The 24472-nt window shown below is 36.8% G+C and overlaps 4 protein-coding genes across 4 annotated transcripts; 1 reads left to right on the forward strand and 3 right to left on the reverse strand.

Moving 5' to 3' along the window:
* Positions 1-274: 274 nt before the first annotated feature.
* On the reverse strand, positions 275-11458 carry LOC142556129 (uncharacterized). The gene is made up of 4 exons (XM_075667409.1): positions 11191-11458; positions 10206-11072; positions 1442-1525; positions 275-738 (listed from the first exon to the last, which is right to left on the reverse strand). Exons 1-4 carry the CDS (start codon positions 11323-11325, stop codon positions 586-588), a joined length of 1239 nt encoding a protein of 412 aa, XP_075523524.1. The 5' UTR covers positions 11326-11458; the 3' UTR covers positions 275-585.
* On the forward strand, positions 3285-4184 carry LOC142556130 (uncharacterized protein At2g29880-like). The gene is made up of 2 exons (XM_075667410.1): positions 3285-3680; positions 3771-4184. The coding sequence occupies exons 1-2, from the start codon at positions 3285-3287 to the stop codon at positions 4182-4184; spliced, it is 810 nt and encodes a 269-aa protein (XP_075523525.1).
* A 555-nt stretch (positions 11459-12013) lies between the features above and the next one.
* LOC142556131 (uncharacterized) lies at positions 12014-15513 on the reverse strand. Its single transcript, XM_075667411.1, has 4 exons — positions 15237-15513; positions 14159-15118; positions 12535-12619; positions 12014-12429 (listed from the first exon to the last, which is right to left on the reverse strand). Exons 1-3 carry the CDS (start codon positions 15336-15338, stop codon positions 12560-12562), a joined length of 1122 nt encoding a protein of 373 aa, XP_075523526.1. The 5' UTR covers positions 15339-15513; the 3' UTR covers positions 12014-12429; positions 12535-12559.
* Positions 15514-19584: 4071 nt separating this feature from the next.
* On the reverse strand, positions 19585-23066 carry LOC142556132 (pentatricopeptide repeat-containing protein At4g02750). Its single transcript, XM_075667412.1, has 2 exons — positions 21373-23066; positions 19585-20773 (listed from the first exon to the last, which is right to left on the reverse strand). Exons 1-2 carry the CDS (start codon positions 22840-22842, stop codon positions 19967-19969), a joined length of 2277 nt encoding a protein of 758 aa, XP_075523527.1. The 5' UTR covers positions 22843-23066; the 3' UTR covers positions 19585-19966.
* Positions 23067-24472: the final 1406 nt, after the last annotated feature.

The following is a 24472-nucleotide window of genomic DNA, read 5'->3' on the forward strand; positions in this document are numbered from 1 at the left end:
GTTTAAAGAATTTCCATTATTCTTGTACAGTGTTTAAAAGTAAAAATTTTGGCCGAACAAATTTAGAATAAAATAGATAAAAATTGAAATTTGTATATTGCTTTCAAAAAAATGAGGATTTTATTTTAATAATATTAATTAATTCTTAAAAGTCTTTTTAAGGGCTTATCATAGTATAATATTTAGTCATCAATCTCGAGCTCAAGCTGATGGACAACCTTGAGCGGAGTCGAGTGTCGTACCAACGTATACAAATTAAAATGCGGCACACAAATTCCAACTGAACCATGAAAATGTGATATTGCCAACATTAAAAGATTCAACGAGGGAACGGGGAACCCTACAAAGAGGTTGTACAATACACATGGAACCAAGTCAAGAAACTACACTGCAGTTCTCCTAATTAGTGTAGCTACATACAAACAAGAACATCGACATACAAGTCATATTCTTAATCATCCACATAAATACACGAGGAACTAATCATGTTCAAGAAAACTATCCCGTACAGTACACGATTGCGGATGTCCCATCTAGTTACACGCGAGTCCACCATTCAGACGACAGTCAGCAAATTAGCGGCGATTAACTTTGGGGTTGGGTTTGGGGCTGGGGCTGAACATTCGACGAACTGATTTCCATATTTGCTAGAGTTTCTAGTTCTTGCAGTGCACTTGCTGTAGCTTCATTGTTCAAGTATGGCTTTATATCGCCAACTGTTTGCTTGATTCTTGATTGCTGCAAAATTATTGAAGCACAGTACACCCCTATCAGCACACAATTATAAAATTACCATACATAAAGAAAGAGACATTACAACATTGACAATCCGATGTGCATTTTTTTCAGAAAACAAAAAAGCCGCAGCCCAGCAAGTGAATACATTTGAATCGACTACGTGCATGACTTGACATATTCAACGTTGAAAGCGTAGTCAAATAAATTAAAACCATTAGCCTACTTAAATATAAAAAAAATGAAATTATCTTTCAACATATATATGAAATAAGAATCACGAATAGGTGATATTTTTTATTTTGTACTTATAAGAACTAATTAAAAATACCCCGTCATGTCTTAAACATGCTGAACATTGCACAGAACCATGCTAGATATTGAGCTAATTCTTTTCATTTTCTCTCACGGTGCGCTTGGATGGTAATTTGGAGGGATAGATTGAAGAATCGGGTGTCATTTCAAATCAATCACAAATACCATTATATTATAAAATTTACAAATAAGTAGATTTGAAATTTATCCACATAAATTTATCCAAGCAATCAAATAGATTTCAAATCAATCCTTTAATCCAAACGCACTATAAGGTTTTGTACACTTCACGGAATATTTTTTGAAGTGTCCATAAATCACGGCTGCCAGATCCATTACAAAAGAATATATATATAAACAACATTAACAGCTAAACGTTTCTCCAACTTACAAAATATTCAAGCTTTCCTTTAACATCAAGGTAGGCCATCAGGAGCTGGTTGTCTGAAGGCTGATTCATGATTCCCGATGCAAGCTAGCAATCACACAAGCCAAGGCAAAACTCTTTAGTAACATAAATGACTGCGCTTAACTTTAGTAAGAGAAGCAACACAGATTTTTGCGCACTCATCTGGAAATTGATAGGTAATCGAAAAGACGTGCAACAAGGAGCATCAACAAGGAAAAAAAAAACCTATCCGAGATCCTTCACAATGCGAAGTCTGGCTCATTAATTTTCTCCAGCTTGATTTAATAGCATAGTTATACCTCAAGATAAAATCTACCATTTTAGTCAAGAAACTCGTGATATGATGATAACAATTATACACAAAGACCTTTATAAATTACGTGGTAGATGTAAATTTTGAGAAATCTTTCGGCTATCAGCTATGTTCATATCTCTTTTTAAAAGATACTTTCAATTTATTCCAAATAAAACCAAAAATAAAGTCCATTCTCCGATACAATTATCTGCAGACATGTAATCTTAGGGGGGTGTATTAAACCTTGGAAATTTAATTACTTTTATTGACTTTTGTAGAGTTTAAAAGTCTAGAGGTATTGAACATAGACTTTTATAAACTCTATAAAAGTTTTGTGATATCCAAATTAGATTTTTCTATAGTCATGAAAAGTATAGTGGTATTTAAACTTGACTTTTTAAAAATCTATAAAAATCTATAGGTATCCAATATTTCCATATATTTACAATGATTCTAATATAATTCTCTATGTACAAAACTTAAAACTCTAGGTACAACTATAAAAACTCAAAAATTGTCTTCTACTCACCCTAGAGATTTTGGTAGACTTTTAATAGAATAAAAAGACGGCATTTTCTCATTCTCACCCATATATCTCTCTTTCTCACTCAAAAGACGGTGTTTTCTCCTCTCTAAAGACAAATCGAGGCTCCAAATTTCAAAGGTATGAATCTTTTCTTGAATCGTTGTTGATTTGATAAAAAAATATATTATGATTTCTATATATTCAAATCATGGTGAGTTGATGGATTTTCCACGAGAGAAAAAAAGATGGCGCCATTTAAAAGAACACTTGAGAAGCTTTCTGGTCGTTGGTATCTGTTATAGCAATTCATATGTTACAGTTCTTTTCATAAAATACTTACATACATCTAATCTAGGGGTGTTCAACTAATGTTTTGTTAGTTTTAGATACAAATTCAAACCAAATCATATCGTATCAATTATATTGCTAGATAAATTAAAATTAAGCTACCATTTTTAATTCAATAATTTTAATAATATTTCAACAATTTCATAAGGAAAAGAATAGCTTTCGTCAAAATTAGTTATAATTGAGAAAGTAGTACAATTATTTTGAATAGCAGTTGAAATAATATATTTATTTGCCAAACACAGTGTGCTTAGCGCAAAGCGACAGTGTAAAGATTTCATATTTTCATCTTATAGGTTAGGATCACCAAAAGGCCAAATAAATAAAAATAAGTAAAATTACCTTGGGAAAAAAGAAAAGAAAAGACAAAAAAGAAAGCTATTTTTACTGTAAATAGACCAATTCACGAGCCTACTAATTTTTTTTGGTAAATTCTTTCATTTAGGCATTTTGTATTTTTTTTTTGTTTTTGATAAATTTTTGTTGTGAGTATATAAAAACTTGAACTTGAAGGCGTTTCTTTATTCTTTTTCTTTTATTTTTTTTTATGAAATAGAATTCCATTGAACTTGTTAGTCCTTATTGTTTGATTGTTTGTATCACACTTTATCATTGTCTCTATATCTTTTTACTTATTTTGGTCAATATCTAGTAAAATGTATGTGCTTATTTGCTTCTTATCACCGTATATTTTATATCTTATGCATACTCAAGTAATACTTACAATGGGAGATTCACAAGCAAAATATAATGTGTGGACGACTGAAGAGAGTAATGAATTGCTAAAAATCATGGTTGATGCCGCAATGCGAGGATGGCGTGATAAGAATGGAGTATTTAACAAGAAAACTGTGGAGAAAAAAATACTTCCTGCTCTAAACGAAAAACTTGGATGTGAAAAGACTATTACACAATATCAAAGTCGTTTAAAGTGGTTCAAACAACGATACAAGAATTATTGTAAGCTTATACGTCATAACTCTGGTTTTGGATGGGATTCCGTGACAAAGAAATTCACTGCTAAAGATGAAGTATGGGAGGATTATTTCAAGGTAAAAGTCTTTGAGTTAAAATAATAAATTTATATTTATAATTAGAATTATAACTAGTTTTAACAATTGTTGTTTTTTGTTCTTTACCAGTCTCATCCTAAACATGAACATTATCGGACAGACACTTTTGAGGATTATGAAGATTTGAGAATTGCGGTCGGGACTGGAACAGCTACTGGAAAATACTCAATTGGACTAGGAGATGATACTGATGCAAGAACATTTGATATAGAAGAAAATAGGAAAACTAATTTATTAGATGATTATGTCTTTGATTATGACAGTGGTGAATTCGTGCAAAGTGACAAACAAGAATCTTCACACCAGCTTCCATTTTTTGAGGACTCTGCTTTACCATTATCCCCTCAGCCCAGAAGTTCAGAGGTTCCACCAACTACAAAAAAACGAGACAGGACTGAGTTTGAAGCAAAATCAAGCACATTCAAGAATACAGACCCAAATTATATATGTGAAATATCTCACACTCTTGAGAAGGTAGTGTGACGCCCCAAATTCGACGACTGTCCTCACTGTACCAAAACGAATCTTTCCAGCGTGCTTATGTCCTCACTCACACGCACCCTGGGAAACTTCCCAGAAGGTCACCCATCCCAAAATTGCCCCCCAGTCAAGCACGCTTAACTTTGGAGTTCTTATGTGATGAGCTACCGAAAAGAAGATACACCTTGGTGATATGAGTAGTACAAATCAAATCTTTTAAGCCCTCTTCAACTGTACAGTCCATTACATTGAACAGCCTCGGAATCCCTCTCATTCCCATGTGGGTAGGTTCATTCATGTTCCCTCCACCTAGAAGCCTGCCAGGAGCCGCTCATTGTCCGTGCAACTGATGGCACCGGCGATCACCCCCGCCCTCTTCGGCCCCGGGCCTCACACATTTAGGCCCGGGGCCGAAATGTTTTTACTTGTTGTTGGTCAAAATACTCGATATTGCTTGATTCGTAAAATATCCGGTCGATCACAATACAATACTAGCCAAAACTTCAACAAAGTATTGAGAGCATTGAATAGAATTGCAGCAGATATGATGGTCAAACCTGGATCTGGAGTTCCAGAAAAAATAAGAGAGAATACAAGATTTTATCCTTATTTTAAAATAAGTGATTAAATTATTTTTAGTTGTTATGATTATAAGTACCACAATTTTTATTATGTTTTTCTTATTGTAGGATTGCATTAGGGCTATTGATGGCACTCATATTCCAGCAATAGTGTTTGGGCATGATACTAACAGTTATCGTAATCATCATGGGACAATTTCTCAAAATGTTTTAGCAGCTTGTAACTTTGATTTAGAATTTATTTATGTGCTCAGTGGGTGGGAGGGATCTGCCCATGATTCAAACATATTGGCAGATGCTTTATCAAGAAATAACGGGCTTAAAGTGCCACAAGGTATTTTTTTGTTCTATATGCCATACATCTAAAATTTTGTAATTTTTCAAGATTATATATGTTATTCATTGGTTACTTGATTCTACAAATAATGTTCGATAGGTAAATTTTTTTTAGTGGATTGTGGATATGCAAATAGACGTCAATTCTTGGCTCCTTTAGAGGTGTTCGTTATCATCTCCAAGAATTCACTGGCCAAGGTCGTCACCATGAAGATCCAAAAGAGTTGTTCAATCTTCGTCATGCCTCTTTGAGAAACGTCATTGAAAGGATATTCGGTATATTTAAATCGCGGTTCAAAATATTCAAAACTCCTCCATTTCCATATACAACACAGGCGGAGCTTGTATTGGCTTGTGCCGGATTGCACAATTTTCTTCGAAAGGAGTGTCGGTCTGATGAATTTCCAGTTGAACCAGAGAATGAAGTTCCACAACCTTCATCAGAACAAATTTACGAGGATAACAACTTTGATCAAATATTTGGCACTGAAGAACAACAACGAGCAAATGCAAATGCATGGAGAAATACTATAGCAAACAGAATGTGGAGTGACGTTGATCATATTCACAATAACGAACCTTAGATTTTTTCATAAAAAACTGCTTATAACTTATCAAATTTCAAAATGTTTTGATTAGCTATTTATCTATATTGATTAAATTTATTTATATATGCTTATAAAATAAAATTTTATTGATTAATTATTTATGCATGTTGAATAGACACGGTGATTGAAATTTTAATTTTGTTAAATTGAATTGTGATTTTTTTCATATATTAAATATATTTACTTTTTAAATAAATAAATTTATTTCAAAGTGAAGATGTTATTTATGTTAAATAATTACTAGTTCGAAGAAATAATATATATTGAAATTTTGATTTTGTTAAATTGAATTGTAATTTTTTTTACAAAAAGTCTACAAATATCTATCAAAATCTTGCAAAAAGTCTACAAAAGTCCATGAAATTCTGCTTACAAATCTGTGAGATTCTACAAAAGTTAATAAAAATCTACCAAATCCATGAAAATCTATCATTTAAAAAAAGTCATTGAAAGTCATTAAATCTCTACATTGAATACACCCCACTTATTTTAATTTCATCTCTCCTAACATAATTACTTGTAATTTAAATTTCTTTCTTCCCAAAAATACTAGATTATTATTTTATGGTATTACCCAATATTTATAAATTCTAGAATATATCATAATACACTATTAAATTAAATTAACTAAATAACCCTCACGCCAAAAATTACATGTCTATTTGTTTTTCACATAGATTAAGAAAATTATTCGAAAAATAAATTTCATAAAGAATTGATTCATTTTACCTTTATTTATGGAGTGTTTTAATATGATATAAAAATTGAATGGAAGTAGCTAATGTATAGGCATAAATTGGTAAAAGAATGAGAAAATAATACTAAATATAGACATTGGATTATATATTTGGTGCGGATGAAAAAAAAGTACTCTTTATATTTGGGACGGATGGAGTATATAATATGTGACAACACTATGTCAACAAACTTTTGAATGAAATGATATTTGCAATAAAAATGTATCCTCTAGAAAATGAAACTAAACATGAATCATGTTTCCTAATACAATCTTCATTGAAAATTTCTTTGGACAATAAAAAACGATGCCAACATTACCTACCCACGTGGACGTCACATTATCCTAAAACTAAGAAATATTTTGGGATTGTCCACTTAGGCGAGCCATTTCAATGAACCGATTCAGTGGAACCAAAGAACATCCGCTAGTAAATGTATGCACATGATTTAACACAAATGATCTCCTAGTTAAATAATAATCTTCAAATACAAGAAATTGGTGTCTTAGTTAAACACTACAAAGAGTTGTGTTCTAGTAGAATTCTAGTACTTGAGAGTTTAGGTCTAGAGATAGGGGTCTTCTGAACATAATTTCTTATGTGCCAATATCATGTCCAAGCGTTACTTTCTCATGCAATTCATCTTAACCAGCATCGGAAACAATTTGATGTAAAGAACACTTTGTTGAATGGTAATAACAAGTGTTAATAAACTTACCGCCATGCTTTGAAGAAAAATTTGGAGAAAAAGAAATTTGCCAATTAAGGAAGTCATTGTACGGTGATAAACAATTCCCTAGGACCTAGTTTGACAAATTTGAAAGGCCGTCAACCTTCAAAGTGATGTGCAAAGTCAAGCCAATCATACAATGTTTTATAAACAGTCAAGAGAACAAAGAGTAGCAACATCGACAGTTCATGGATGATATCATTTTGAATGGAGATGGTGCTTTTGAGCTTTATGAGCTAAAAATCCTCAGCGCTCGTGAATTTGAAAAAAATACCTTCTTTGAATGAAGCTTACAAAATCAAAGAAAAGTTTTTTTCCCTCTCTCAAGAGAAGTACATTCTCAATTTGCCAGGAGATTGATGAAATAATCTTTTTGTTAGTAATTTTCTTCACATAAATATTTTACATTTATGTATATAGTTTAGCTCCACCCACGTACATTCTCCTGGTTAGGTCCCTATTTAATAAGAAACCGAAGATAATTTTCAAGTTGTCCCACATTTTCTCGTGCTCTGTACAATTCCTACGTGTTAATATCACTAACAATACCAAAGCTAGGTTTCATTCGTCACATTTTCAAGAATTTATGTTTACAAACAAGGTTCTAAAATTCGCTAGGCGCTAGTTGGGTGTCGGAACTCAGACCAGCACTTAGAGCCTAGGCCGCCTAGGCACTAGGCAGATTCCACGATATCAAGAGACTTGTAATGGTTCTTAGAATAAATTTCAGCCCAAACTTTGTTAAATTCTAATTGACACTTGGTTTATTCCTCTTGCGTCTTCTGCTTAAGGCAGGTCAGGATAATAGGTAACGCAAGAGAAATCAAAATAAAGAAATAAATTATCTTTAAGGTCTGATTCGATTTTCTTATGTGTGTAGAAGTTAACAGACAACGAAAATGAGAGTGGTGTGTTAGAACAAGCGAAAACCAACAAATCGTGGTTCAATTGGGTTGTCGATCCCAAAAAATCACACAGAAACATATAATACTTTCTCATGTCATGTACTTGTTTAATTGGGTTTTCAAAAATTAAAAGTCCAAAAAAAATCCCAAAAAAACTTTAAACGCCTAGGCCCGCCTAGGAGCCCCTAAGCGCCCTTGCTGCCTAGGCTAGCCGCCTAGCACCTTTTCGGTGCGGTCAGGCGTCTCCTAGCACCTAGACGCCCGACCGCACTGAAAAGGTGCTAGGCGGCTAGCCTAGGCGGCAAGGGCGCTTAGGAGACGCCTAGGTGGTCATCAAGCCCAAGTTTTAGAAACGGCCTGAAAATAAGTTTTTGAGATTGCATCGGAGATCGTAGTTTATGTTTGGATTGAGGAAATATGTATTTCATGTACTTATCATTTCGATTTAGAACGGGTTGGTAAGTGATATCATGCGACATGCATGTGTGGGTGGGGGTGGGGGTGTTGTATGTGATATTTTAAAATTCTAAAGATGCAGCATATTAGGTTAGAGTATTGTATAATAACAATTATCATGTTGAAACAGAAAAAAAAAATTGCATATATTTTATACTTCTGGGAGAAAATGAAAATGAGGTGATAATATTTTAGATTTATTTAGGAGATGGAACATGTATGAGGAAATTAATACAAACATAGCCCAATATTTTACACAAGGTAAGCTGTAGCTAACAATCTCCAAAAGATTTGGAAAAACTAGAAAGCATTAGTTTCATCACACAACGAAGTAACTTCTCAATTTGTACAAAGGTAGCCTAAATAAATTATCCTTCCATGATGTAGACAAAATCATTTGTTTAATAAACCCCTTCAATAAAATTAAGTGTGGTAAAAAATACATCATCATCGTTGATTATCCTCGGACATAAAAAAAATAATAAAACCGTGAAATAACTCAATTAGATCTGCATTTGTAGAACAAGTTAATTTTTTCTTTATCTTATTTGTAATTTTTTTACCATTGTTAAAGATATTAAAATCGCATGAACAACCATCCACATAGATAGTTAAATCTTGTGAGACCATTTTTAGAAGTTTTAGCAGCAGATTTGAATGATGAACAATGGAAGTTAATTTACATCTAACAAGCAATGAAAGTTACTTGAACGTCTGAAGGAATAATTAGTTAGTGCTTAAAATGGGAGCTAGATCAGTAAAACATCGTCTCAAGAGAACAAAATCAATTGATGAAGACTACAATATTTCTTGATAACAACTCATATAGTGAGCGTAAATGCATTTACGGCTTGAAACACTAAGAAGATTACACACACTAAAGGAGCTAGTTTTGCCTCATCACAATTCAAGGCAGTTAGGTTGGTGAAACTAAATTTGTCGCTCAGTGAATAAAGTAGTCTTAACAATTTGGAATGGTATGGTGCGTTACTATCATATGAAGCCACGAAAAATACTAAATGACAACAAAATTGGTATTTGGTGATACTTTCCGAGCAACTTAACTTGATATCAATTTTAGCTTTGTAAATGCAAATTTTCTAGCATTAGCAATATTTTGAAGTAAACATATTATGACATTAATGTTATAATAATGAATAAAACAGGAGGTACTTCACACCTACTATGTTATGATTTACGAAGGACTTTTACTTCCTACATACACTAGTCTCTGTCCACCACAAACTAAACCTCAAAACCGGATTTTAGTTTTGTGTGCGAATATTTCAAAATGAGATTTAAGTGGCCCAAACTTTTGAACAGATTTAATCAACAGGAGACAGGCCCTAATATAAAACATATCACAATGGTGATGAAAACACAAGCAGTACATTCGAACTATCCAACCATATTGAAAGTCTTAGTAGTAGCCCACTCTAACTTTATTTTACTAGTCTATCTAACCATGCAAAATATAAAAATGCACTCACTCCATAAAAAATTTATTGCGACCTGCACTCAATGGAAACAACTATTTCTGAAGAATTGGCCTAAATTTGCAGGTTTTAAGAAAAACTGATGTTGCCCTTAGCAACAGATGAGATGAGAATAACAACGAAAAGTTTACTAGCACGTTACTTAAAATCAACTTTATCTTAATAAGAGTTTCACCTTTTTCGGCCGGCCCAAAGGCTTCCCACCGAGCTTCCTTGGCTTCTTGGGCTCCCCAGTACCCACCATCCTAGGCCTCTTTGCCTCACCACCAGCCTTTGGTGGTCGCCCCCTGCGCTTTCCTGCCACTGACACAATTCCACTCCCTGCAGGCAGCGCACCATCCGCAGCAGCACCACCAATCACCAGAGGCCCCACCACGCCGCCTCCAACAGCTGCCACTCCTACCTCCGGATTATTCACCTTCCGTGGTCGCCCACGTGACCTACCTAGCCGCTTCACCCGCGCAGCAGGAGGGGTAGCAATTTTCTTTGGCCTTCCCCTGCCCCTCCCACCACCAGTCTGGACTCCACCACTCTTTGGGGGACGAAGCTTTGACGCACCCTGTTTAGGCGGACGACCGCGGCCTCTCGTGACCCCACTCACTGAAGGCCCGCCACCCGGGACAAAAGCAACATGTGCCGAACCCAGTGGCCCAACAGCCGCATTCTGCTGTTCGACCAGCCCTGGGACAACAACAGGAACATCATTCATTGGCACGTCCTGCTGAGCAAAAACAGGCACGGCAGCTTGAACAGACTTGGCCTTCGGAGGGCGACCAGGCCGCTTCTTTGATCCAACAGAAGTAGCAGAATCAGTAACGGTGCCGTTTGCAGACACGGGTGATGAAACACCAGATCTAGGGAGCCTGTAAGAGTACTTGACCATCAAAATTTGACCGCTGTTCTTTAACCGCTTCAAGTGATGAGTCAACAGAGATGAGTGAGTCGGCGGCAGGTTCCAGTAATGAGACTCTATGTACTTAACGATAGCCTTCTTGCTCGACCCGTTCCGCTCATTCAACGCCGCTATAGCCGCCGTAATCATCTACGAAAAAACAAAACAAAACAAAAAAACCACCAAAAATCAAACAAATTGAAGAAAGAGCCGGGAAAAAAAATTTCGTGTCACTAATTTCTTTAAGTTGGGGTATCAGTGAAAGTACCTCCGCATAAGGTGGATGATTGTGGGCAGCGGGGTTGGTGGGTGTTGGATTGGCGGCGTAAGCTGAGTGATGAGGAGTAGCGGCAGCGGGGGCCATGGGTTCGATGGACGAAAGTGGATCAAGCGGTAGGTCCATATACGCGCGCGAGAGGAAATCTGAACCAGAGAGAGTGAAATTGAAGGTGAAGTTTTTAGAGAAAAAGGGTAATTGGAAGTGGATAGGATTGGATTTAACGATGAACAAAGGTTTACGTACGGCCCAGACTTTGCAGATCATTGGACCGTTGGAGCCTTTTGTGTGTGTGTATGTCCGAATATTATCTATTATTTTTTTATTGCTCATCTACTATTTATTATGAATAACAGATTATATTTCATTTGAGCAAATTCAAATAGTTTTAATATAATTTGGTTTCGAACTATTATTTTTTTCGTCAAAATGTAGGAACTGAATATGACGAAAAATATTTAGATAAAGATTTTTGTAAATTTTATACTAGATTACAGTGTTTGAAATCAAATTAATTAATCAACAGAAATTGAGATTTGTAGAGATGAACACTTTCAGTTCGGTTTGTTTCAGAAACTTTGGTCAGTTCGATTTCCGGAAAAGAAATTCCAGTAGTTCGTTTTAACCGAATAATCGACCCTGTCTTTCACCTCATCCAATGGTTGTCCCGGTGCAACATAACCTAACCAACCATAATATAATATCACATTGCCCAAACACGAGCTCGTGCTACTTATTGCGCGAGCTCGTTAAGACGTAAAGTCACCTGAAGTCGAACAGAACATCATGAAATGCCGCCGCAGTGATATAAGCATTGGTCACACGAAATCTTAGTCACAATAGAAGGATTTCAATTAACAAAATGTTTCAAGACATGGTTTAAATGAAACCAAGTAAAGCGAAACTGCACAATAATTCCTGATCAGCACAGCTGCATTCAGACTAAACACAAACAAATGAAAAAGGCTTTGTCCTAAGTTTCCATGAGTATCCCCTCCTAACCTTCTGCCTAATGTAACAACGGTCACCTATTTGTCTTCCAACTGTCTGTCGGAACTAAGTTTACTCCTTCCGCTAGTTAGTGTATCTATTTTAACTTTGGGGTGGAATGTTCAATGTTGTATTCATATCCATTTCTGCTAAAGTTTCTAGTTCTTGCAAAGCGGTAAGGGCAGTTTCGCTATTCAAGTGTGGCCTTATGATGTTCACTGTATGCTTGATTCTTGATTGCTGCAGCAAGTTCAAAAATGAAATTTTTATCAGACCATAATTGCAAATTTCATCACATATGTATTTCAATGAAACAAACATCTACAAAATATGTAGAAAACTTACAAAATATTGCAGTTTTCCATTGGGATCAAGGCAAGTAATTTGCTGTGGGTTGACTGGAGTTTGACCTACCTGATGTTGATGCAGTCTAGAAACCATAGACAAGCAGGCACAAAACATAAACTAGTTCAGCAACATAGACGTATATGAAGGTAAAAATGAAGGTGTCAGTTTGATATAATACAAAAACAATAAATTTTGTTCATGAAAAGAAATTTGGAACACTGTTACAATAAAAATATTAGAACAGAAAATTACAATTAACCAACGCCACCAAACTTTACACACTCATTTTCTTTTTCTTCCCCCATAATTATTTTTGTTCGTCTTCAAACCTCCCAACATGACTACTTTTCATAAAATTATCTACTCCCTGAAAATAAATATTCTATTTTTACCACACTTTACAACAATATATTGAACTTTAAAATCTTAGAACACCTTACATACGATAAAAAAATTATTCTATAACGTGGTATCACCAACTCAATGCAATACATTCTTATGATGTGCATCTACAGTTATAAAAAAAAATACTAAAAAAAGTCGTCTTTCGAAAACAAATTCACACATACATCATATTCTTATACTTTTTTCAGAAAATGACGGAAATAAATCAGGCATAGATGGTTTTTTATCTTCTGTTGTGAGATCAAATGTCTTATTTCACTCATCCCAAATGTAAACACCCATGCTACAAGCACAAGTGGAAAAAAAAATTCCTCGATTCTCGACATTGAATATGAGTTCTCTTCTCATGCCAAACCACTATTGAGATCAACAATGCACATTTCAACAAACATATTTTTAATATTAATTCTCATCATCTAATATTCATTTTGATCAATTTAAAGTTTTACAATGATCTAATCGCAATATAACTTATGTTAATTTATAAATCCATTGTTTTCCGACAAACCCTTGATGAATAAAGTCAGTACATTAGGTTGATGAAAGTTCTATGAGAGACCTCTACTGGAAAATATTTGAATAAGAGAAGAAACATGCGACTTTGAATCTTCCTGAGCTCAGTATAAGAAAACCATGTCATGTAATACCCGTAAACAATCTCCCCAAGAGTTTACGCATTTATTTGAACAGCCACCTCAATTTCCTTATTTTAGAAAATCTTTTCATATTACTTGTTCAAATTATTACAATTGCATCTCATTTCATTCCCCTGAATAGCTCATTTTTAGGCTTATTCTGATTTTAAATACGCCATGACAGAATGGCATCATTCACCCGAACAATCAGTTCTTGAAATTGGTATTTATTGCCAGAACTAACTTAGTCAACATGTGAATAAAGTCATTATCTAGGGAACTAAACGAAGCATTTGAGCCGTCAAAAGGTCCACAGATTCGGAGAAAAAGCCACCAGTTACGTTTCAATCCGGTGATTTCATTTTCATAATGAATTGAAACGAAATACAAAAAGCAATCTAGACCAATTTTCCTTTGCCCATCACTCAGGTGAAGCGACACAATCTCTACAGTAGTTTCGCCCAGAAAACAGAAGTTGAATCGTTCATACTTCTTAGTTTGTAAACATCAACTCATAAGTCAAAGTAAACAATTGACATGTGTCTATTTGAAATTTAACTCGTTAAATATCACAGCTTTACCTTTTTCGGTCGTCCCAGAGGCTTTCCACTAAGCTTCCTAGGTTTTTTTGGCTCCTCAGCGGCCACCTTATTAGGCGTTTTAACCTCACTACCAGCCTCCTTAGGAGGCCGCCCCCTGCGCTTCCCAGCCACCTTAGAAAGTCCACCACCTGCTACAATCGACGCACCACCAGTGGTCACCTTCCTAGGCTTTTTAACCTCCCTACCAGACGTTGGTGGCCGCCCCCTGCGCTTCCCAGCCAACAGGGAAAGTCCACCACCTGTTACAATCGACGCACCACCAGTACCAACGACAACTGCCGTAGAACCCACTGTCCCACCGTCAACATCTGCCACCTTTCCCTCTACATTAGCCACCTTAGGCGGACGGCCACGACCTCTGCTGGTCCCGGCCATGACAGGGGGAGCGGCGTTCTTCTTAGGCCTTCCCCTGCTCCTCCCAACACTAGCCTGGAGGCCGCCACTTATTATCGGGCGACCCCGCCCACGCTTGACCCCACCCTGTTTAAGGGGACGACCACGGCCTCTGGGGATCCCGCCCACGACAGGCCCACCAACTGGACCAGTGGCAACATTCACATAACCCAGCAGCCCAGCAGCCGCATTCTGCTGCTGGGGAGTAATATCTGGCACAGGGTTCTCAGGCAAGGACTGTTCACCAAAAACAGGCAGAGCATCTTGAACGGACTTATTCTTAGGAGGGCGTCCAGGCCGCTTCTTTTTCCCAATAGAATCAGCCCCATTTACGGAAACAGGAGGTGGAGGCGCAGATCCAGCAAGCTTGTACGAGTTCTTAACCATCAAAATCAGACCGTCATCTCTCAACTGCTTCAAGTGTGTGGCCAACAGTGATGCGTGAGTAGGCGGCAGGTTCGTGTGATGGGTCTTTATGTACTTGGCAATAGCTCTCTTGCTCGACCCATTTCGCTCATTCAACGACGCTATGGCATCCGTTATAATCTGCACAAACACGGGGAAAAAAAAATCACACCCACGAGAAAAAAAAAAAACGTATCCATAGACTTGGACAGAAGTGAAAAAGAAACACTTCGTTGAAGTTGGATTTTGAAGAAAACACCTCGGCATAAGGGGGGTGATTGTGGACAGCGGGGAGAGAGGGTGTTGGGTCGGCGGCGGCTTCCGGTACATTTAGATCGGTGGTGGGTGGCTGTGGAGCCATACGCACACTTTAATGTGGAAATCAAGAAACAGGCTTGCAGTGTGTGTGTGTGTCTGTGTATGAGAGAGAAGAAGGGAGGAGAAGGGTACAAAAACGGATACGGGTTGAGGAATCGAACCGTCAACCGTTGGAGCCCGTGGTTTGTCAATCGTTTACCAACACATTTTTTGATTTTGACAATTTTTTTGGTTTTATAATAAATGTATTTCATGTTTTTAAAAAAATATTGGATTTGGATTTCGTTATTAAATTGTTATATTTTTTTACTAATATTAATATATGTTATTAATTTATTTTATTTTAATCCTAAATCACTTGTATATTGTTACAATAACCCATGCAAATTTTCTCGTAAAACCTAATAATTTACTAAAATTTCTCTCGGTAATTCTTCATACCAAAGATAAGTATGTGTGGATAAAAAATATATTCCTTGTGTGTTTAACGACGAGAGAGTAAATTATTGGACTGACATAATAGCATGCAGTCTACAAATCACACTGATCAAATCAAGTGCGACACATTCACACGAAAAGTGTTTGTAATAGGGTTACTAACTCATTATAGTAACCCAACGTTCATATGATTTACCAACTTGACATCCAAATGAGCCAACATATTATTTATCTTATATTTATATTAGTAGGACATATCTCTACCCAGCATAAATAGACATGCTTATTACTAAAATTCCTCTCGGTGATTCTTCGTACCCAAGTTAAGTACGTGTGGATAAAGAATAGGTAAAAACTTGGTAATAATATCAATATATGATCATTCCTTATAGTCCAGGGATTTGTACCCAGGCTCGGGGATCCGTACCCTGGTTCGGAAATCCGTACCCTGGCTCGGGGCTCCGTACCTCGATCATTCATGAAGGCCAAGGCTCCGCACCCTGGTTATCTATTAAGTCCAGGGATCCGTACCCTGGCTCGGGACTCCGTACCTCGACAATTCATGAAGGCCAGGGCTCCGCACCCTGGTTATCTATTAAGTCCAGGGATCCGTACCCTGGCTCGGGGCTCCGTACCTCGACCATTCATGAAGGTCAGGGCTCCGCACCTTGGTTATCTTTTAAGTCCAGGGATCCGTACCCTGGCTCGGGGCTCTGTACCTCGACCATTCATGAAGGTCAGGGCTCCGCACCCTGGTTATCTTTTAAGTCTAGGGACCCGTACCCTGGCCCGGGGACCCGTACCTCGGTCATCTTTTAAGTCCAGGGATCCGTACCCTGGCCCGGGAACCCGTACCTCGGTCATCTATTAAGTCCAGGGATCCGTACCCTGGCTCGGGGCTCCGCACCTCGACCACTCCTAAGACCCGGGACATGCTCCCCGGCCCAAGGCTCCGCACCTTGGTTATTCATAAGCCCAGGGTTCTCAAACCTGGCTCGGGGCTCCGCACCTCGACTATTCTTAAGTCCGGGAGATATGAGGCTCCGGCAATCTATTTTAAAGCCCGGGAGACATGAGGTCTCGGCATCTTATATCAAGTCCATAGGACACGAGACTCCGGCATTTCATCCCATCTTTGGGATACATGAAGCCCCCGATGCTTTTACCGACAAATTAAATATTTTCCATGATCGGGCACACAAGACTAATCGGGACAACGAGTATGACTCTAGCCCGACTATTTAAGGAGGGAGTGATGATACCCTCGGGATAGCCCGGGTTGTGCCCGAGTCATAGACGATTCTTGTGCACGGGGCATGGACGACCCAGGATATTGGATGGATGGCCAGAATCAGGACAAGTCGGCAGGAAGGGTTCATCAGGAGCCGGGCGGGTGAATGCCCGGGACGTCTCCTCCCCGGACCACCGGAGGCCCGGGCTCTCGTTCAAACTCCCGGGAACTTTCTACCCGGGCCACCTCGATATGAGCACCGCACTCGAGTATACTAGCAGAATTGGATGTGGGCGACTGTCCCATCTCTGACACCTGGCCGATGAGTTGACAAAATCAGATGGGCTGGATGTGACTAGTATGAGATTTGACATGTCAGAATATAGGGTGTGCCCAGCCGTCCTACTATAATTAGTAGGTAGCACGGAGAACGAGATCATCATTACTTCTCGTACTATAAATATCAGGTTCTCTCTTTACATTTACACTCATTCATTCACACCAATATTACAACCATCACTTGATTACATTGGTTCTTAGCTTGAATCATTCACTGACTTAAGCATCGGAGTGGCCACGCCGGACACCCCTCCGGCGCCCATTCACGTGGTTACCTTCTTGAGTGTAGGAAATCCTCTCCGCCCGGGGAAGAAGCTTCTGGTTCAGATATCTGCATTGCTCTTATTTCCTTCATCATTTTGATAGCAGATCCGGTGGAGCACCCGACTCTGCTCACTCATTTCACCAGGATCGCATCACATGATGTGCACCCAAGGTTAGGCCACATGGTGATCAACTTCACGGGTCAAGTCAGCATCAAACAAGGTTTATACCTTTTTTCCCGGAGTGAAATAGATTCAAGAGAGTTTGGAGGAGCATCTTGATAAAGGTGGAAAAAGCTCTCATATCCTACGGCATCATGCTTCACTATCTAGTTATGTCTATGATAAGGATATGATACTTCCTTGCAAATTTACATTTTTCTTGTTGAATTTACTATACAATTATACCCCATCATCAATTTTATTTGTAGATGGTAGCGTCAGCCTAATAGCTTAATCTGATAATCTTGAGGTCAATCTCAACTTAATGAAAAATATTGACAATCAAGATCATGAGCTCATGAACATGTTTTTGAGTTTCATAATTAGCAAACAAGATAAGCTGGTGAATAAATAAACGCATATATTCAAAAGGTCGAGCTCGAATTGCTAAAATCTGAATTAGCCGCCTCAACTTGTTCCCATGGTTGGAAGTTTGTACTTGCTGCTCCACGGTCGAACATCAGGATTAAAGAAATCAAATCAAATATTCCATTTTGCATACGAAGAGAGGAGTGCTGATTACTAGTTAATGCTTCTTCTTGATTGCATACAAAGGTATATAATCTTTTTCCATTGGTTAGCAGGAAGATCTGATTGCGGAGCAAGATGAAGAGGCCGATGGGTTGTCTGAGAAAGTTGCCACTCTCCATACTTGAAAAAGATGGAGATAACATCATTCACGAGATTCTTTTCCGCTTGCATTTTCAGATATCTTTGTTTTTGGTTGTTGGTAACAGTATGGACCCTTGGATCCTGCATAAGGGCTAGGATCGAATTTTCCATATCACACAAGAGTTAAATGACTTTTTGGAGCAACGTGTCAGTATTCAGAAATATCATAATGAATTTCGTCTACTTTTTAATTATGTGTATTTTTTAACTTATATGTGTTTTTTCTAACTATGTTATATATTTTTTAAAAAATTTATGTGCAAGTTTTAAGATTTAATTATGTATAATTGTATTTTTTTAAAAAAAATTATGTGCAATTTTATTCTTTTTTTAGATACAAAGTTGTTAAATAAAAAACTTGTGTGAGATAGTCTCACGAGTACTATATAATAAGACGGATATTTGGGTCATCAATGAAAAATTATTACTTTTTATGCTAAGAGTATTACTTTTTATTGTGAATATCGTTTGGGTTGATCTGTCTCACAAATAAATATTCGTGAGACCATCTCACAAGAGACATATTCAAAAATTAATTAACATGTTCAAATCATCTCTACAATATCATCTTACCATTGAAGGATATTTAGATGAAATTATCAAAGTTGACATTAGATCGTCGAACTTCTTTAGTCTACATCCAAACTATGTAGCTTATATCAATACATCAACATGTATAATGATTAAAAAAAATCAGTAAATGATTGAGAAGTCTTTTCTATCCAGTGTGTAATTGGAATCAGCTTTGCGAGATTTTTGTTTAAGACCGTTCGGTAGGTTTACAGTGTAAATAGATCGATCTGCCTCTTCAAATTCTCTGGGCTAAAAGCATTTAATAATTATTTTACATTAATTTAAAATATAAAGTTTGTTAATTTTAACTAAGATATATGAACTACGTGTACAAGTCTGCATAAAATTGTAATGATTAAAATCTATTTTTTTTATTGAAATTTTGTATAAATTAGTGTATAAAAAATAAAATTAAGTTAACAGTTTATTTGACAGTCGGTTGTTTTTTTGGGAATAAAAATAATATATTTAAATATTTTTGTTACTTAGGTCTTCAAAAGTTTCACAAATTTTTCACGAACATGGAAAATATTTATTTGAAGAGGACATGATTAATTATCGAAAATTTATGAAATGTTATCGGTATCGACAGATTTACACGAATTTCAAAATCTAAATAAAAACTGAGAATTTTAAAATTATACTTCCAAAACACCCATATATTATCAATATTTAATCCTTTTGGCGATGACCCGGCTTTTTTGTATGCAACTCACCAATTACATTGGAGCAATTTGTCAATCCTTGAATGCCTGGTGCATTTGACTCAAGGACCACACTCCCTGACTATTTTAAATGATTAACGTCAAGCTCTTCCCAATAGTCAAGTTTGCTGAAATTTGAATCACTTTGAATTACATTGGACAATAACACATCACACAGCTCCTCTGGTTTCTTGAAGTGTCATTTTTGCCTGCATGATGTAAGGGTGATTTACCAGTAATCCCCACAATTACATTCTCCCCCATTGAAGTGATGGAATCGGTTAGGATCACGCAAGATTATCAATCTGCCCATGATCTTCGCCATGTGTTTGATAGCCGTATGGCAGTCCTCACAAACCCGCAAGTTTTTAAAAACACGAACAGGTCTCCCTTCGGGTATCTTAATAATTCCATATGCAACAGCTAATTTTTCGCTATGGTACTTTAGCATCTGCTGTTTCTCCTCTTCTTCTACATCATGCAAAACCAGTTTTGTGGTTGAGTTGTAACCATCCAGTTTCATCTTCAAATCTTGCTCTTCCAAGAAAGCTAGTATCATATCACTCTCAGGATGAGCAAAGTCTCCCACTGAAAACGTGTGAATCTTATTCTGAACTTCCACCCAGCTATACCCCGGTATTTTTTTAACGCCAGTATCCCACATTTTAAATCTCATTTTATTAACATCAAGCCACCTGCCTGAAGCTGCATATAAATTGGAAAGAAGAACATACATTCCAGCATTCCAAGGTTCCAATGCAAATATCATTTCAGCTGCCTTTTCTCCTAACTCGGTATTTCCGTGAATCCGGCTGGCACCAAGGAGGGCCCCCCATGTTGCTGCATCTGGCTCGAAAGGCATATTTTTCATCAGATTTTGAGCATCATCTAGCCGTCCTGCACGACCCAAAAGATCAATCATGCAAGTATAGTGCTTTGAATTTGCCACTATGCCATAATCATGATTCATGGAATCAAAGTACTTTCTGCCCAACTCTACCAAGCCTGTGTGACTACATGCGGACAGAACACCGACCTAAATGAAAACAACACAAGTGAGTACTGACTACTGAGTACTGACAATCAATAGATGGAGACAAATTGCACGTACTCGAAACAGAGAAACATAAAATAAAACACTTCATTCACCTGCACATAATTTTGCACAGATAATAAATGCTCACTTCTTTGGGAAAGAAGGCCTTTTTCACTGTTATTTTTTCTTTCTCTGTTCATTAAATTTTCATAGTTGGGAATTTGATGCGAACTAAAAAAGAAGCATTACAAAATCCACGGTATGGTTTGAGATGTTATAGGGTGAACTTCAGCCACCTTCAATTCCCATATAATGTATTTCCCGACATTAAAAGGAGGAAAAGTCTATGAACGGTGTTTCTCAAGTAAAATTGGTTCCACAACATGGGCTTGAGTGATAGACTCGATGCAAAATACAGAACAATTAAGGGATATAGGTGATTCATGAAGTTAACAGCACGAGTAGGAATTAAAAATGAAGTAATAAACACGTACAGTTCTGCAATACTATTAGTTAAACTTAACATACAGGTGAAATCAAGAATCCTTGAGCCAATCTTGTGCAAAACGAGAACAAATATACACTCAAACAAAATTTACCATTGTAACTTCATCAGGCTGGATGCATGCCTGTTTCATTGAGTGAAAATGTTCAAGAGCTTCTTTGCTAAATCCATGTCTTGCATAACCAATAATGATGGTGTTCCACGAGACAACATCCCTATGCTCAATTCCTATGAACACTTCCTGTGCCTCATCAATGCTCCCACATCTACAGTACATGGCAAGGAGAGCATTCCCCACAAAGCAGCCAAATTCATATCCAGCTTTAATTACACGGCCATGTATCTGCTTCCCCAGCTCAAAAGCTGCGACGTCAGAGCATGTGCTCAATACACTAGTAAATGCTGATCTATTTATCCTCTCTCCGTACCTCTTCATTTCGACAAACATTCGTATTGCCTCCTCACTATCACCGCTCTGAGCATAACAGGCAATTATTGCTGCCCAAGAGATGCAATCTCGATGATGCATTCTATCAAACAAGCTTCTAGCATGAGCAATGTCTCCATTTTGAGAATAACCAGTTATTATCGTATTCCACGAACTAATGTTCCTATCAGGCATTGCGTCAAATAATTCTCTAGCCAGATTCATGTTCTTGCTCTGTACATATCCAGCGATCATTGCGTTCCAAGAAACGACACTCTTCTCAGGCATCTCGTCAAAGATTTCCCTTGCCTCGTCTAACTTACCATTCTGTATATAACCTGACACCATTGCTGTCCATGTAAAGACATCACGAACCGGGGACTCCTCGAATAATCTCCTTGCCTCGTCCAGCTTCCCATTTTGAGCGTAACAAGTAATCATGGTATTCCATGATACTTCATCCCTAACAGGCATACGATCAAAAATCTCTCTTGCTTCAACCATCCGCTTCTGCTTCAAGTAGCCACCCATCAAACAATTCCAAGAAACCACAGCCCACTTCTCCTTGCTATCAAACAACATCCTAGCCTGCTCAATCATCCCATTTTGAACATAAGCCGCAAGAATCCCATTCCACGAGATCTCATTTTTCTCCGGCATCAAATCAAAAATTCTCCTGGCATCATGTACGAGCCCGTTCTGTGCATACCCCGACAACATAGCGTTCCACGAGACAACATCCTTTGCAGGCATTTCATCGAACAAGAGACGAGCTGCCCCAAGATTCTTGTTCTTTATATGCCCACTCAGCATCACATTCCAAGAAACCAAGTCCCTCTGCGGCATTACATCGAACAGCTCCTGAGCGAGATCAAACTTGCTATTTGAGAGGTACCCAGATATCATAGTGTTGTAAGAAACGGAATTTTTCCGAGGCATAGAGTTGAACAAACGCAATGCCGCGTTGCATTGGCCGTTTCGCATATAATCCGTGATGGCGATGTTGCATTTCACGACATCGGAGTCCGTAACTTTGTTGTTCCTGCGCTCTGGCAAGGTTGTAGTTTGAGCATGGATTCTCGTTCTTGTTTGGTAAGAACGAGAGAAAGTCGTCCGCAGTTGTCTGATGAAACGCATGGATGGCGATAAGGATTCTCATTTCACAGCTCAATCATACTACAACCTTGTGTCTGCGCGCGATTACCATAGAAATTAAAATACATTCATTTCATAACTTGCATTACAACTTCAACGTATCACATTCATGCCAATATGGATGGACCATACTTGAAAAACTTTTAAGAAAAATATAATATATTTGATTGGTATAAAACTGCAGTTCCCAACAAGAACTTCGTCAATTTAGCTTGGATGAACATGTCATTTAGGAAATTTTACAAAATGATATCGTTGTCGATTATAATCAATACAAAATTGATCCCTATATTGTGCACTAAATCGAAATGTTTTAATATATATATATATATATATATATATATATATATATATATATATTATATGTTAATTATCATCGCATCACGTAAAACATGCGACGAGTCGCGTTAATATAAATGTGTTTATCATCATATCGCTCAAAACATACAATGAGATGTGTAAATAAAAATGTGCTCATTACGATATCGCTCAAAACATACGATAGGTCATGTGAATAACAATTCATCTAATGTGAAATCTAAATTAACAAAAACTAATTATTAACGCAAAAATATGTTTCGCCTTATATAAACATAAATCGAAAACGGATAGCACGAGTTTAGCACAAAAACGCGTAAAAAAAACCTGAAATAAAAAAAATTAAAATAAAAATAAAAACTTAGTAGCGCATGCAAGTATGTGTCTAAAAATACACCGATTAAAAGCTCCATAGCCTGGCAAACATAAAATAAAAACTACATTTTGAAATGTAAAAAAAAAAAAAAAAAACCAAACGTTTAAAAAAAATAATTTGTGTCAAAACATTTTCCACCATGTAAGAATATATATATATAAACGTTATCATTATCGTGCCATGCAAAATATACGATGTGTCGCGTAAATATCAATGTGTTCAATATTGTATCATGCAAAACATGTGGTAAATCGCGTGAATATAAACGTAAATAACAAGTGAAATCAACATAAACAAAAACTTTTTATTCACGAAAAAACGTGTTTCACTCTAACATAAAATAAAAATCAGATAACACGAGTTTAGCACGAAAACACGTTAAAGTGAAAAAGAAGCCCAAAATAAAAAAAGATAAAGAAAAACTTAGTAGGGCATGCAAGTCCGCGTCAAAATACACTTGTTAAAAACTCATCATTCTCGTAAACATAATTGCATAAATACAATATTTTAAAATGAAAAAAAAACAAACATATATATTTACGCAAAACTTGTGATGAGTTGGATGAAGATAAACATGAATAATAACGAATCTCGTGTGAAATTTACATAAACAAAAATTATTTAATCATGAAAAAAATATTTCATTCTATATGACATAAATAAAAAAACACATAGCACGAGTTTAGCACGAAAACATATTAAAGTAAAAAAAAAAAAAAAAACCCAAAAAAGAAAGAGAGAAAATCTTAGTGGCGCATAAGTCTATGTCGAAATACACTTATTAAAAACTCCACATCCTCGTAAGCATGAAAACAACATTTTGAAATATATATATATATATATATATATATATATATATTAACGTGCTCATTACTATATCACTCCAAACATACTATTGGTATTGTATCACACAGACCA

Source organism: Primulina tabacum, chromosome 9 (assembly GCF_025594145.1).
Source record: "Primulina tabacum isolate GXHZ01 chromosome 9, ASM2559414v2, whole genome shotgun sequence".
NCBI lineage: Eukaryota > Viridiplantae > Streptophyta > Magnoliopsida > Lamiales > Gesneriaceae > Primulina > Primulina tabacum.

Coding starts and splice junctions, on each gene's coding strand:
- LOC142556130 (XM_075667410.1), top strand. CDS start 3,285: ATGTATGTGCTTATTTGCTTCTTATCACCGTATATTTTATATCTTATG. Junction 3,681..3,770: donor TATGGGAGGATTATTTCAAG/GTAAAAGTCTTT, acceptor GTTCTTTACCAG/TCTCATCCTAAACATGAACA.
- LOC142556129 (XM_075667409.1), bottom strand. CDS start 11,325: ATGGACCTACCGCTTGATCCACTTTCGTCCATCGAACCCATGGCCCCC. Junction 11,073..11,190: donor ATCATCCACCTTATGCGGAG/GTACTTTCACTG, acceptor GTTTTTTCGTAG/ATGATTACGGCGGCTATAGC. Junction 739..1,441: donor AAGGAAAGCTTGAATATTTT/GTAAGTTGGAGA, acceptor ATAATTTTGCAG/CAATCAAGAATCAAGCAAAC.
- LOC142556131 (XM_075667411.1), bottom strand. CDS start 15,338: ATGGCTCCACAGCCACCCACCACCGATCTAAATGTACCGGAAGCCGCC. Junction 15,119..15,236: donor ATCACCCCCCTTATGCCGAG/GTGTTTTCTTCA, acceptor GTGTTTGTGCAG/ATTATAACGGATGCCATAGC. Junction 12,620..14,158: donor CTCTGGGACGACCGAAAAAG/GTAAAGCTGTGA, acceptor TATGGTTTCTAG/ACTGCATCAACATCAGGTAG.
- LOC142556132 (XM_075667412.1), bottom strand. CDS start 22,842: ATGCGTTTCATCAGACAACTGCGGACGACTTTCTCTCGTTCTTACCAA. Junction 20,774..21,372: donor AGCCTGATGAAGTTACAATG/GTAAATTTTGTT, acceptor GTTTTCATTTAG/GTCGGTGTTCTGTCCGCATG.